Source organism: Ranitomeya imitator, chromosome 6 (genome assembly GCF_032444005.1).
Source record: "Ranitomeya imitator isolate aRanImi1 chromosome 6, aRanImi1.pri, whole genome shotgun sequence".
In the NCBI taxonomy this organism is placed as follows: domain Eukaryota; kingdom Metazoa; phylum Chordata; class Amphibia; order Anura; family Dendrobatidae; genus Ranitomeya; species Ranitomeya imitator.
Window position 1 is genome coordinate 367,117,254 of NC_091287.1, and position 16,388 is coordinate 367,133,641.

The window sequence follows — 16,388 nt, forward strand, 5'->3', positions numbered from 1 at the left end:
AGCGATTGGCAAATGACCAATCCATAAGACTCAGGGCAGCGCCTGAATCCACATAGGCATCGACGGAAATGGATGATAATGAACAAATCAGAGTCACAGACAGAATGAACTTAGACTGTAAAGTACTAATGGCAACAGGCTTATCAACCTTTTTTGTGCGTTTAGAGCATGCTGATATAACATGAGCTGAATCACCACAATAAAAGCACAACCCTTTTTTCCGCCTATACTTTTACCGTTCACTTCTGGACTGAATTCTATCACATTGCATTATCTCAGGTGACGGTTCAGACGACACCGCCAAATGATGCACAGGTTTGCGCTCCCGTAAACGCCGATCAATCTGAACAGCCATAGTCATAGACTCATTCAGACCAGCAGGCGCAGGGAACCCCACCATAACATCTTTAATGGCCTCAGAAAGGTCATCTCTGAACTTTGCAGCCAGAGCGCACTCATTCCACTGAGTAAGCACCGACCACTTCCGAAATTTTTGACAATAAATTTCTGCTTCATCTTGCCCCTGAGAGAGGGCCAACAAAGCTTTTTCAGCCTGAATCTCTTGGTTAGGTTCCTCATAGAGCAAACCCAATGCCAGAAAAAACGCATCCGCATTAAGCAACGCAGGGTCCCCTGGTGCCAATGCAAATGCCCAATCCTGAGGGTCACCCCGCAGGAAAGATATAATTATCTTGACTTGCTGAGCAGGGTCTCCAGAGGAGCGAGATTTCAAAGAAAGAAACAACTTGCAATTGTTCCTAAAATTCAGAAAACGAGATCTATCTCCAGAAAAAAACTCTGGGACAGGAATTCTAGGTTCAGACATAGGAGCATGTACAACAAAATCCTGTATATTTTGAACCGTAGTGGCAAGATTATTCAGGCTGGAAGCCAAACTCTGGACGTCCATGATAAACAGCTGGGATCAGAGCCATTCAAAGATTAAGAGGAGGAGGAAGTAGCCAGGCTGCAATAAGGCTAGGCAGCGAACTCTGAGGGAAAGAGAAAGAAAAAAAAAAAAAAAAAAAAAAAAAACTTCCTCAGACTACTTATCCTCCTACTTCAGCCAATACAATTAACACTTTGTGGGCCGGTTATACTGTCATGATCCCAATGGCAGGGGATCACTAAAGGACAAGCACAGATACAAACAAGCTCTAGGGCGATGGAACCTGAGCTGACCGCGACCCTGAACCTAACACACAAATAAAAGTAGCCGGGGAACGTGCCTACGATGATCCTAGACGTCTCGCTCCAGCCGAAGATCTAACTTCCCCTATTAGAAGAAACACAGACCTCTCTTGCCTCCAGAGAAATCCCCCACAGAAATAGCAGCCCCCCACATATAATGACGGTGAAATGAGAGGAAAGCACATACGCAGTATGAAAACAGTTTCAGCAAAATGAGGCCCGCTAAAGCTAGATAGCAGAGGATACAAAAGTGAACTGCGCAGTCAGCGAAAAACCCTTCAAAAAACCATCCTGAAATTACTTGAACTCATGTGCCAACTCATGGTACATGAGGAGCAATTTCAGCCCACTAGAGCAACCAGCAGCAAGAATAACATATCTGCAGGCTGGACTAAAAACCAAATAAAGCAAAACACCAAAACAGGAAAATCCAAACTTAGCTTGACCAGAAGGTTCCAGGAGCAGGGAGCAGAGGTAACAAGACACACTGGATACATTGATAACCGGCGAGGAAATGCCAGCAAAGCCAGGTTAAATAGGAAACTCCCATATCCTGATGGAACAGGTGGAACCCAGAGACCCAGGAAAGACAAGTCACCCAGTACCATCAGTAACCACCAGAGGGAGCCCAAAAACAGAACTCACAACAGGCTGCGCAATATACAACGTGGGCTGTGCAATATACAACGTGGGCTGCGCAACATACTATGTGGGCTGGGCAATATACTATGTGGGCTGCGCAATATACTACGTGGGCTGCGCAATATACTACGTGGACTGCGCAATATACAGCGTGGGCTACGCAATGTACTATGTGGGCTGCGCAGTATACAACGTGGGCTGCACAATATACAACATGGGCTGCGCAATATACCAAATGGGCTGGGCAATATACTACGTGGGCTGCGCAATATTCAACATGAGCTGCGCAATATACTACGTGGGCTGCACAATATACAACGCGGGCTGCACAATATACAATGTGGGCTGCGCAATATACAACGTGGGCTGCGCAATATACTACGTGGGCTGGGCAATATACTACGTGGGCTGCTCAATATGCAACATGGGCTGTGTAATATACAACGTAGTCTGTGCAATATACTACGTGGGCTGCGCAATATACAACGTGGGCTGCGCAATGTACTACGAGGGCTGCGCAATATACAACGTGGGCTGCGCAATGTACTACGTGGGCTGCGCAATATACTACGTGGGCTGGGCAATATACTACGTGGGCTGCGCAACATACAACGTGGGCTGCGCAATATACTACGTGGGCTGGGCAATATACTCCGTGGGCTGCGCAATATACTACGCGGGCTGCGCAATATACAACGTGGGCTGCGCAATATACAACGTGGGCTGTGCAATATACAACGTGGGCTGCGCAATATACTATATGGGCTGGGCAATATACTATGTGGGCTGCGCAATATACTATGTGGGCTGCGCAATATACAATGTGGGCTGCGCAATATACTACGTGGGCTGCGCAATATACAACGTGGGCTACGCAATGTACTACGTGGGCTGCACAATATACAACGTGGGCTGCACAATATACAATGTGGGCTGCACAATATACTACATGGGCTGGGCAATATACTACGTGGGCTGCCCAATATACAACATGAGCTGCGTAATACACTACGTGGGCTGCGCAATATACTACGTGGGCTGGGCAATATACTACGTGGGCTGCACAATATACAACGTGGGCTGCACAATATACTATGTGGGCTAGGCAAAATACTATGTGGGCTGCGCAATATACAACATGGGCTGCGCAATATACTACGTGGGCTGGACAATATACTACATGGGCTGCGCAATATACTACGTGGGCTGCGCAATATACAATGTGGGCTGCGCAATGTACTACGTGGGCTGGGCAATATACTACGTGGGCTGCGCAATATACTACGTGGGCTGCACAATAATCAACGTGGACTGCGCAATATATAACGTGGGCTGCGCAATATACAACGTGGGCTGTGCAATATAGTAAGTTAGCTGCGCAATGTACACCATGGGCTGCGCAATGTACTACGTGGGCTGGGCAATATACTACGTGGGCTGCGCAATATACTGCGTGGGCTGCGCAATATACAATGTGGGCTGTGCAATATACAACATGGGCTGCGCAATATACAACGTGGGCTGTGCAATATACAACGTGGGCTATGCAATATACTACATGGTTTGGGCAATATACAATGTGTGCTGCGCAATATACTATGTGGGCTTCACAATATACAACGTGCACTGCGCAATGTACTACGTGGGCTTGGCAATATACTACATGGGCTGCGCAATATACAACGTGGGCTGCGCAATGTACTATGTGGGCTGCGCAATATACTACGTGGGCTGGGCAATATACTACGTGGGCTGCGCAACATACAACGTGGGCTGCGCAATATACTACGTGGGCTGGGCAATATACTCCGTGGGCTGCGCAATATACAACGTGGGCTGCGCAATATACAACGTGGGCTGTGCAATATACAATGTGGGCTGCGCAATATACTATATGGGCTGGGCAATATACTATGTGGGCTGCGCAATATACTATGTGGGCTGCGCAATATACAACGTGGGCTGCGCAATATACTACGTGGGCTGCGCAATATACAACGTGGGCTACGCAATGTACTACGTGGGCTGCGCAATATACAACGTGGGCTGCACAATATACAATGTGGGCTGCACAATATACTACATGGGCTGGGCAATATACTACGTGGGCTGCGCAATATACAACATGAGCTGCGCAATATACTACGTGGGCTGCGCAATATACAATGTGGGCTGCACAATATACTACGTGGGCTGGGCAATATACTACGTGGGCTGCACAATATACAACGTGTGCTGCGCAATATACTATGTGGGCTGGGCAAAATACTATGTGGGCTGCGCAATATACAACATGGGCTGCGCAATATACTACATGGGCTGGACAATATACTACATGGGCTGCACAATATACTACGTGGGCTGCGTAATATACTATGTGGGCTGCGCAATGTACTACGTGGGCTGGGCAATGTACTACGTGGGCTGCGCAATATACTACGTGGGCTGCACAATAATCAACGTGGACTGCGCAATATATAACGTGGGCTGCGCAATATACTACGTGGGCTGTGCAATATACAACGTGGGCTGTGCAATATAGTAAGTTAGCTGCGCAATGTACACCATGGGCTGTGCAATGTACTACGTGGGCTGGGCAATATACTACGTGGGCTGCGCAATATACTGCGTGGGCTGCGCAATATACAATGTGGGCTGTGCAATATACAACATGGGCTGCGCAATATACAATGTGGGCTGTGTAATATACAACGTGGGCTGTGCAATATACTACATGGGTTGGGCAATATACAATGTGTGCTGCGCAATATACTACGTGGGGTTCACAATATACAACGTGCACTGAGCAATGTACTACGTGGGCTTGGCAATATACTACATGGGCTGCACAATATACAACGTGTACTGTGTGGGCTGTGCAATGTTCTGAGTGAGCTGCGCAATGTACTACATGGGCTGGGCAATATACTACATGGGCTGCGCAATATACAACTTGTACTGCGTGGGCTGTGCAATGTACTGTGTGGGCTGTGCAATGTACTTCGTGGGCTGCGCAATGTACTGCGTGGGCTGCGCAATGTACTGCGTGGGCTGCGCAATGTACTGCGTGGGCTGTGCTATACACTACGCATACATATTCTAGAATACCCGATGCGTTAGAATCGGCTACCATCTAGTCTTTCTATAGTCCTGTCCAAGAGCTGGATCGATAAAATATTGCATCCAACAAAGCGTCCTTGGACTCCTGCCTGAACCTGCTTAGAGTACTAGTTAAGAGAACAATTGCATGGAAAAACAGGATGGAGGTTCCTTGTATGAACATGAACCCTAATAGTTGCTCTTTAATGATGGGTTAATTTACATTATTGTGATATATTGTGTTAATTACAGACTTGCAGCATTATAGATTTATAGATTGTATTGTCAGCATCTATGTCTTTATTTGTGCTCATATTGTGCTTGCATTATGTTCATATTGATTTTTGTAAGCTCTGTGTCAGAGTTCTATTTTTCTCACTGTATTCCAGCTATTTTTTTTCTAATTTGTCAAGCATAAATGTTGATATGAGTGTAAATATGTAAGAAAATATTAATCAAAAGGTTGGACACGTTTTCATGTGCTATTAACCCTAGATTGAATATAAGAAACTAAGTGTCTGCCTATATAATTACATTGACTATTGCTAGATTTGTGACACCTTCTGAACAGAGAAATACAGACATGATATATATATATATATATATATATATATATATACACATATATATATATATATTTATATATATATATATATATATATATATATATATATATATATATATATATATATGAATAAATAAGAATTTTGGAATTTTGACCAAAAGATTTCCAGTAAGAAAAATGTATTTAATATGATACTGATACCAAAAGATCATCATGAAAAACAATGGACACCTTTGACATCGAAAACATATTAGTTGTTACATTTACTTAAAGCTTAAAGTTTCACTACATTTCAGTTTGCTATCTCCATTCCTTAATTTGTTTTCTGACCACATCAAGCAGTTTACAACCTTCTCCTAGTTTGGACTTTTGTTGACGAGCCTATCCCAGGAATACATGCTGAATTTGAGACCTGTGTACAGGGCCGGACTGGAACTAAAATTCAGCCGTGGCATTTGAAGTTACACAGGCCCACTTGTCACATGGTGACTGTATAATATCTTTGTACACTTGTAGGTTACAAGAAGTGAGGGGAGTGTAACACAACTATATAACATATAATCACAGCTGTATCCAGCATTACAGCTCAGTCCTGTTTATTGCTTTTAATTGTAGTACCATAACTGGATCTCGTAGATAATGAAGGGATTGAGACGACCAAAGGCTATGGAATCTCATTCTGATGCTCCATAGATTTTGCCTACAGCCACTTTTGGTTCCGCTGCCCAGCACGAAAAACAGTGACTCTGAAGAGTGGTGACATAAGTAACGTCACCGCTCTTCATATATTCCGGGTCTTGCGCTGAGCTCTGCAACTGTGAAGAGTGGTATTGATACTACCGTTACCGCTCTTCAGAGTCGCTGGGTCTCACCAGGTCTGGGCTAGTAGTGAGGATGTCTGATAGACACCTCTCCATTACTTACACCAGGGATTGATAGAGGCTGACATTACACAGCTGACATCAACCCTAAAAGTCATTACACATACCAGAATTAAATGCTCTGGCGGCTGGGAAAAGCAGAAGAGTTAGCGCTATTCCCAGGCGCCGGGTGATAACTACAACTGTCATCATCCTTGCCTGGTCTCCCTGCGAAGCATTTCTGTTGTATTTACATTTGCTGATCTCAGGCAGCTAAACAAGTGTGATCGACAATACTGAAGTTGTTCGCTTGTTTCCCTGCCTCTTTATACCAACTGAGAAAGAATGAAGGGAACAGAACAATCACAATTAGATCAGTCTGTCCCCATACAATATCATGTTATCAGCAGCACATCTACAGTTTACACTGGCGATGTGCTGTGGAGAACAAGGATTTCTGTTCCCACATAAACAATCCAATCATTCGATGAATAGGCAGCATTTTGCTTGTTTAGTATAATACACCCCATAGTCCTCCATATATTATAATGTGCACCTCAGTCCTCCATATAGTATAATACACTCCTCCATATAGTATAATATATTCCTTATAGTCCTTCATGTAGTATAATACACTCCTCAGTCATCCATATAGTATAATACACTCCTCAGTCCTCCATATAGTATAACACACTCCTCAGTCCACCATATATTATAATATACTCCTCATAGTCCTCCATATATTAAAATACACTGCAATTCCTCCATATAGTATAATACACTCCTCAGTCCTCCATATAGTATAATGTACAGCCACAGTCCTCTAAATAGTATAATACATTCCTCATAGTGCTCCATATAGTATAATGCCCTGCCATTGTCATCCATGTAGTACAATTCACTTCCCATAGTATAATGCACCCCATTGTTCTTAATATAGTTTAATATATTCCCCAAAGTCCTCAATACAGTATAATGCAGCCCACATATAGTATAATGATGTCACTCCAGAGTATAATGCAGCCACCCCACAGAATATATTGTAGCCCCGAGTATAACGTAACCCCCCCAGAGAATATAATGCGGCCCCCTCATATAGTATAATGCAGCCCCTGCATATATAATATATGGTAGCCCCCTCATAGAACATAATGCAGCCCCCATAAAATATAATGTAACCCCTCCATAGAATACAATGCAGCCCTCCTCATAGTATAATGCAGCTCCCCATAGAATATAGTGTAGCCCCCTCATAGAGTATGATGCAATCACCCCTCATAGAATATAATACAACCCCCCATAGAATATAATGTAGACCCCAGAGAATGTAATTCAGCCCCCCATAGAATATAATACAGCCTCCCATGAAATATAATACAACACCCCATAGAATGTAATACAGCCCCCCATAGAATGTAATACAGCCCACCTCCCCATAGAATATAATACAGCCCCCCACAGAATATAATATAGCCCCCAGAGAATGTAATACAGCCCCCATAGAATGTAATACAGCCCCCTATAGAATGTAATGCAGCCCCCCATAGAATGTAATAGAGTCCTCCCCATAGAATGTAATACAGCCCCCCATAAAATGTAATACAGCCCTCCCCATAGAATGTAATACAGCCCTCCCCCATAAAATGTAATACAGCCCTCCCCATAGAATGTAATACAGCCCCCCATAGCATGTAACACAGCCCCCCATAGAATGTAATACAGCACAGCCCTCATAGAATGTAATACAGCCCCCCATAGAATATAATGCTGTTAGCCCTCATAGAATGTAATGCAGCCAGCCCCCATAGAATGTAATTCAGCCAGCCCCCATAGAATGTAATACAGTCATCCCCATAGAATGTAATACAGCACAGCCCCCATAGAATGTAATGCAGCCAGCCACCCCATAAAATGTAATGCAGCCAGTCCCCCACAGAATGTAATGGAGCCAGCCCCAATAGAATGTAATAAATCCCCCCATAGAATGTAATACAGCACTGCCCCCATAGAATGTAATACAGCCCCCAAATAGCCCTACAATCCAGTTATCACTCATTGATATATTTAAAAAAAACACTCTTCTCACCTCTCCTCATGCCCCGCGCTGCTCCTGGCTCCGGTCTCAGCAGCTGCAGTCTGCCCGCCCGACACACAGAAGTTCACACACAGTGTCAGAGGCAGAGCGGGGAATGATGGGAGAGGGAGCATCAGCAGACGCTCTCTCCTCAATCATTGCGTTCAACTGTACCAACGTCATAAACGCCAGTATAGTTGAATGCGGCGGCGCTGGCAGGGTGTGAGTCAGTGCTGGGGGGGAGTCGGCGCTGGTGAGAGGCCCACTACTGCCACCGGCCCTTCTGGCATTTGCCAGAAGTCCCCGATGGCCAGTCCGGCCCTGCCTGTGTATCTAGGATACTGCTGTCTTCACCAGTTCTCATGCACTAGCACTGCTTCATTTCTGGAGTAATTTTCACATCTCAAGAAGGATTATGTGTTGTTCTCCCTATTTACAATGTGTGTGAAATGCCTTGTGAATGTTTTCCCCCCTCTTAGGACAGAATGGTCCCATTGAGCATATTGTCCTTTTATTTTAAGATTGCAAATATTTGTATCTGAATACAAATTAAACATTTGTCATTGAAGATTATAAGACTCTAATACACATGTTCAAGCAGTTTCATTGACTTCAGTTAGAAGATCTTCTGTAAACTTAAGATTTTACAGACACAATACAAAAGACTATGGTCTTCAAAGCTTTGCCCAAAGAATATATTAGAATTCAAGTAACTCGATTGCCAAGGATAGAGTGGTAATCAACTGCCATGCATCCTTCCCTGAGCCCTATATAAGGGAATGCACAGTAGGACATACATACACTGTGTGCAGAATTATTAGGCAAGTTGTATTTTAGAGGATTATGTTTATTATTGATCAACAACTATGTTCTCAATCAACCCGAAAGACTCATAAATATCAAAGCTTAATATTTTTGGAAGTTGGAGTTGGTTTTTTTAGATTTGGCTATCTTAGGAGGATGTATGTTTGTGCAGGTAACTATTACTGTGCAGAATTATTAGGCAACTTAATAAAAACCAAATATATTCCCATCTCACTTGTTTATTTTCGACAGGTAAACTAATATAACTGCACAAAATTTAGAAATAAACATTTCTGACATGCAAAAACAAAACCCCAAAAAATTAGTGACCAATATAGCCAGATTTCTTTATGACACTCAACAGCCTTCCATCCATAGATTCTGTCAGTTGCTTGATCTGTTTATGATCAACATTGCGTGCAGCAGCCACCACAGCCTCCCAGATACTGTTCTGAGAGGTGTACTGTTTTCCCTCCCTGTAGATCTCACATTTTATGAGGGACCACAGGTTCTCTTGGGGTTCAGATCAGGTGAGCAAGGGGGCCATGTCAATATTTTTTCTTCTTTGAGACCTTTACTGGCCAGCCATGCTGTGGAGTAGTTGGAGGCATGTGATGCAGCATCGTCCTGCTTGAAAATCATGTTTTTCTTGAATGATACCGACTTCTTCCTGTACCACTGCTTGAAGAAGTTGTCTTCCAAAAACTGGCAGTAGGTCTGGGAGTTGAGCTTCACTCCATCCTCAACCCAAAAAGGTCCCACAAGTTCATCTTTGATGATACCTGCCCATACCAGTACCCCACCTCCACCTTGCTGGCATCTGAGTTGGAGTTTAGCTCTCTGCCCTTTACTGATCCAGCCTCTGGCCCATCCATCTGGCCCATCAAGAGTCTCTCTCATTTTATCAGTCCATAAAACCATTGAAAAGTCAGTCTTAAGATATTTCTTGGCCCAGTCTTGATGTTTTGTCTTATGTTTCTTGTTCAAAGGTGGTCATTTTTCATCCTTCCTTACCTTGGCCAAGTCCCTGAGTATCGCACACCTTGTGGTTTTTGTTACTCCAGTAACGTTGCAGCTCTGAAATATGGCAAAACTGCTGGCAAATGACATCTTGGCAGCTTCACAGTTGATTTTCCTCAATTCATGGGCAGTTATTTTGCGCCTTTTTTGCCCAACACGCTTCTTGCGACCCTGTTGGCTATTTGCCATGAAACGCTTGATCGTTCGGTGATCACGCTTTAAAAGTTTGGCAATTTCAAGACTGCTGCATCCCTCTGCAAGACATGTCACAATTTTGGACTTTTCAGAGCCCGTCAAATCTCTCTTCTGACCCATTCTGCCAAAGGAAAGGAAGTTGCCTAATAATTAAGCACACCATATATACAAGACAACACCCCTCCTCATTACAGAGATGCACATCACCTGATTTACTTAATTGGTAGTTGGCTCTCAAGCCTGAACAGCTTGGAGTAGGACAACATGTATAAAAAGTATCATGTGATCAAAATGCAACTTGCCTAATAATTCTGCACACAGTGTATAGAATGACTCTCGTCTGCCACCAGAAAGAGAGCCTCTGCTTGTTATTAGAGCTTCACTTTGGCTCATGACTAGGGGACATCATTTTTAACAGCTATAACCCCTGATATTCTCATGGAAACACCTCTTTAGGATGAAAAAGTAAAGTCAATGATTTTTTTACCACACTTCAAATCATAGATGGGAAATCCCACATAATTTGAAATGGACAAAGCAGCTTCAAAGGTTACACAGAAGGCATCATTAAGCCCACACAGTTAGCACTGTAGAGTCCTGATGCTAAATCCATTTTTGTAACCTGGGTGATTTTTTCAATTAAGGAAGACACAAAGAAAAAAAGGCTTCATCCCTGTAACAATAAAGCCTGTGAGTCACTGATTTTCACAGCAGGTGAAATAATGCACTTCATTCTGCCATCAGCTCAGCCTGAGTGTACTCCACAGTTGATTTTACAGCACTGAATCCAGTAATGTAGTCTCCATCTAGCGTGTTACAATAGGTCAGTATATCTCCAGCCTGCATTGCTCACAGGCACATAGTAAGGAAAAGCACATCTGTCTCAATGGAGGAATATCTGTCTGGGGCTAATTAAAAGCCTTCAGCTTATAGAACTTTTATTGCCCCGTTGACATTTAAAATGTCATTAGCCACCTACATTCCTTGGTATGACAGAGCATAAAATCTTCTGCTTAGATTAGCTTGTCTTAAAAATTAATCTCTCAAATAATAAAAATTTAAGACACATCACATTATCATGGCATTATTTGTACTAGTTATGAAAAAAATAGTACTATTAACATTTTACAGTGCAAGTGTTGGGTTGCCTAATTACATTTTGCTAGTTTTTCATAGTGAGCAATATCTCTTTCTTCAGTTGGCTTTCCTCTTCTGGAAATATTTGCAAAAATAAAGAGGAACACATTGAAAAAATGCAGTCAGGTACTTTACATTTTGGTAGAATAGTTTTCTGTATTATCGCTGATAAATCTTATTTTTCTACAGGGATGAAACAGTTTATAGTAGACCAAAAGTTGGACACCAATGGAAACTGAATGGATGAGTAATTTATGAAAGCCACTTATGGGTTCATTATTTCAGATTAGGCCATTATTAACCAGGTTTCCACATTAACACAATTTTATTACACCATTTGTTTAGTTTATTTTCAGATTATCATTAATTGAACATATAATTCCTCACTGAAGGAAATGGTGATTAAGAACAGTATTTTAAGAGAAACACACAATGATAAGTCTGAAAGTAGAAGAAACTCTTCTCAGCCTGTACACAGTATTAACTGCATTTTTCTATACATTTTCCATACGTCATGTTTTTATTTTTCCATGCAAAACAGAATGAAAATACACAAACAACCAGAACTTTGCTCTAATTGTTGCAGAAAACATGGTTCACCAATGACGTTATACATAAAGGGCAACATTTTTTTTAAATGTTAGCGTTTAGTGAAGGAGTCTCCAAAACATAGAGCAAAACAAAGCAAAACAGCCAAAAGTTAGTGAGTAAACTCAGCAATAAATCAAGCACATATCTCATTGAACATGTCCAAAAGCAAAAAAAAAAGGCATTGTTCGAGTCCTTAGAAACAAGGTCTATGATCATGAACACAATGCATTGGCTGTAGCTAACACATCTTCAAACAACCTCAAAGCTCACATTCGTAAATCTTCCTTCAACTATCTGATTGCATTTAATACATTTATTTTTCATGCTGCTGATTTAATATTTATATTCTAAGTAGAACCACATAATTAAAGATAACTAATTAATTAATGATCAATATAAACATTTGTGGATACTATACACTGTTTCCAACAGTTACTTTAAACCCAAAGTCTAGCATCAATCTTAGAATGGATTTCTTAATAAATATATAAATCAGTACGCGTAGACAGCCTGAGCAGCTCAGGGGACAAACCAACAAACCAGACCCAAAAAACACACACAAACAAACATAGACAGGCAGTTTTCGCAGTATGACAAGTCCCCATATCACTGCTAGAATCATTCATTTTAGTGATAAGAGATCCCGTAAAGATCCAAGCTACTTGAGGAATTTTCATTTTCTGAGTGACTCTGGCTTATCTGACACAGTTTGGGGACGCGATTCATTATTTGACAGGAGTTCTCTAGATAACGCAGGTGCTAGACTATGCCTCCAGCCTGCTGTTCCCTGTCTGTTGGCATCATACAGTCCAACTCTGATGTTTAATCATTCAGCCATGTGCCCAAGATAAGATAACCATCACAGCATTAGTGTCTACCTTTTCACTTCAGAAAAACATGTTCATCCCTCATCTATTGTTTATGGGCTCGCTTTAAGTCAATGACTATAACAGAAGAAGACAGGATGTACACAATACCTGGTCATAAGATTATCACAGTCAACAAAGACTAAAAAATTAATATATGTGTGAATATATTCATAGCATATATATACATTGATATTCTCTTTTACGTAATTCATAACATATCACAATAAACAACTAACAAGCTTTGTGTGTTTAAGTGTGTGTGTATATGTAATATATGTATATATATATACATATATATATATATATATATATATACACATACATATTATCTTCTACCTTATTCATGGCATATTACAATAAACAACAACTAAGAATCAACATTTGTGTGTATAAGTATATGTGTGTGTATATACAAGAACTAACAAGCTATGTGTGTATAAGTGTGTGTGTATATATGCTGTGTACATAAATATATATATATATATATATATATATATGCATTCTCTCCTTTATTTATTGCATCATTCCCATAGATGACTAGTGATGTGTCTTTGAGGATCAGTCAAATGTAAAGTTGAGTGGGTTGGGGGAAGCAGTTGGGGTTATGGCGAATGCTACAACGTTCAACTCAATGATCAATCCTATTAATCGTCAATTCAGTTTTAATATTCCGCATCCTTTCTACTTCTTCCAATGTTAATCCACTCCTTTCATCAGTTAATCCTCACAATGCAGGGTAACAAATAGCATTCTGTTATCCACTGTACAGAACTCCCATGTGTGTACATTCTTCAGACTGTGCTTAATCCACTCAGGAACTGATGTCCACACAACACGGTGCAAAGCTACAGAAGTGTCTGGCAAGGTTATTCCTCTGAATCCAAACCAGATAATCAGTTTGTTGTGCCTGACATTAGGACGCGATGTGAGACTTAAGGGCAACGTTACAGCGCTCCACACACAGCAAGTGAAGCCAGATCTAGTCACAATAAGAGGGGAACATCTTCCTTTCTGCCCCCATGGATATCAGAGCAATTGCTGGCTAAATGCAGATGATCTCAATACTGCTGTACACAAATTCTCATTCCTCCCTAAGGAATATACAGTAATAGCTAACGATAGTACAGTAGCCGCCTGTCACACAAAACTATACAGCACAATCCAGCAAAAAAAACCAGCAAAACAAAAAAGCATATAGAGTGGAATTGTCACTTACCCCAAGCTTTTTGCTTCTGATTTTTACATAGCCTTGCTTTACAATATCATTGAAGTTGGATGCCATAGTGAATAGTGTTGGCTTCCCCTAAGTAACCTGCTTGCTCAGTCTCTTTAGCTGGATTACAGATTGTGTCATACACCCTCCCCGAGCTTCTGCAAGTGTTTGACAAGGCAGCAATAACAGCAGTAGCAGTAGATGACAGGATGGCTGTGGTAAGGATTTCAGCCTTAGACTAGCTGAGCTGTCTCTATGAGCCCAACAACATCACTAGCTGCCCAGCTGAGCTGTCTCTTCTCTATGAGCCCAACAGCATCACTAGCTGCCCGGCTGAGCTGTCTCTGTCTATGAGCCCAACAGCATCACTAGCTGCCCGGCTGAGCTGTCTCTGTCTATGAGCCCAACAACATCACTAGCTGCCCGGCTGAGCTGTCTCTGTCTATGAGCCCAACAGCATCACTAGCTGCCCGGCAGAGCTGTCTCTGTCTATGAGCCCAAGAGCATCACTAGCTGCCCGGCTGAGCTGTCTCTGTGTCTATGTGCCCAACAGCAGGAGCTCTCTGCAAAAGCAGCCACTCAGTGTCAGCGCTCGGCCCCCTCCTCTCCCCCAAGCATGCTGTACTGAATATCTAAATTGCAAAAAACAAGGCAATGTAAAATAGGTGATTATCTAGAAAAGGCAAGAAAAGCCTATTGTGAGCAATGCAAGGCGCATTTCTTAATTGAATGGGAATAAGATATTTTCATAACAACTTCCATTATATATTCTTTGCATTCATTGTTCCGGAGATGGCAATTCTTTGTAACCCAGTATAATCTGCTATATATAACAACGTAGCCTATATTATCCCGTGACTGCTTCCGCAATTATACGCATGCTGCTCATAATATCGCTCATTTAATAGAGAGAAGCAGAATAAAGAATATAATGTGGATATCTGGAATAGTTATATTACTCAAATGTTATTAATTTACATTATCAAATGGGACTTTTCTTATTACAGACTTGTACTTGACTCCAGTGCATTAAGCAAGGATTCAGTTTATTTGAAGGTATTATTTAGGGTTTGTTTTTTTTTCAGGAAACCCACCAACATTTCCGAAAAAAAAAAAATGTAATCTACGGTAATTACTATTGCAAGCAATCTTCGGTTTCCATCCATTTTTCTCCATTTGTCTGCTATGGTTATTAGAACATAATGATGTTGTTTTAATAATGAAATGTCACTTGACTACATCCTCCAAAGGCTGTAGGACGCAGTGACGTTGTGTCCATATAGCAATGTAACACTTACTATGTGAAAATATAGTCTGTTACCAAGTTTTTACCACCTAATCCGAGAGCGTGCATCGCAAGTGATAGAGTTGTCAGAACCAGAAGCTCTGGAAGGCATGCTCTGTCCAGCTACTAAGGTTAGAGTGGTGGGCACATGTAGTACAGTCCAGTCTGACCACATGGGGGTGTACTTGTAAGCTGTGGACCAGTATCGGCTCCCCAGGATACAGCAAAGCTGTGGATAAGGAAAGCAGTTAACACTAATTCTGTCAAATTAACTTTTACTGTTAAACTCAGACTGGTCATTCTTTTGTGACACCCCAGGGTCCTGAATGTTACAGTGGCATTGCTTTCCTCATGGGGAGAGTGATGTTATGCTTGGAAGCGAGCGAGGATCTTTTTTATCAGGCAACCACAAACATATAGCATGTTCACACTCCAGGCCAGAAGGGGAGCTCTGATCCATCTTGTGGGTGGCTCCCCTATATATATTCTGGCCTGGAGGGAAAGTCAGTTAGTTCCTGTCAGAGAGACAGAGGGGAAGGAAGCAGAGGGGCCGTGCAGCCACAAGAAGGTGCTGCAGCTCCAGAAGGACAGAGACAACACAGAAAGATGGACAGATTTGTAGTGAGCGTGAAGGAGAGCAAAGCACAGACGAGTGACAACTGGGGAGGACAGCTGCAATTGGGCTGCCTCCCTGCAAAGTGCAGATTCCGGTAGCCGGAAGACCGAGGTTGTGTGGGACTCCACGACTTACAGAAGAAACCGGCAGGACAGCTGAACTACACATAACCTGTCCGCCCTAATACCCAGGAGACACAGTGGCGCATAGAGTCCAGGTCATGATAG

At 42.1% G+C, this 16,388-nt stretch overlaps 1 protein-coding gene across 1 annotated transcript in view; it reads right to left on the bottom strand.

Moving 5' to 3' along the window:
* DOK6 (docking protein 6) overlaps positions 1 to 14,804 on the bottom strand; it is a 1,072,099-nt gene extending 1,057,295 nt beyond the window's left edge. Inside the window, exon 1 of the mRNA XM_069730985.1 lies at positions 14,264 to 14,804. Coding sequence (XP_069587086.1) covers positions 14,264 to 14,329 — 66 coding nt within the window. The 5' untranslated portion in view covers positions 14,330 to 14,804. The remainder of the gene's footprint in view (positions 1 to 14,263) is intronic.
* Positions 14,805 to 16,388: the final 1,584 nt, after the last annotated feature.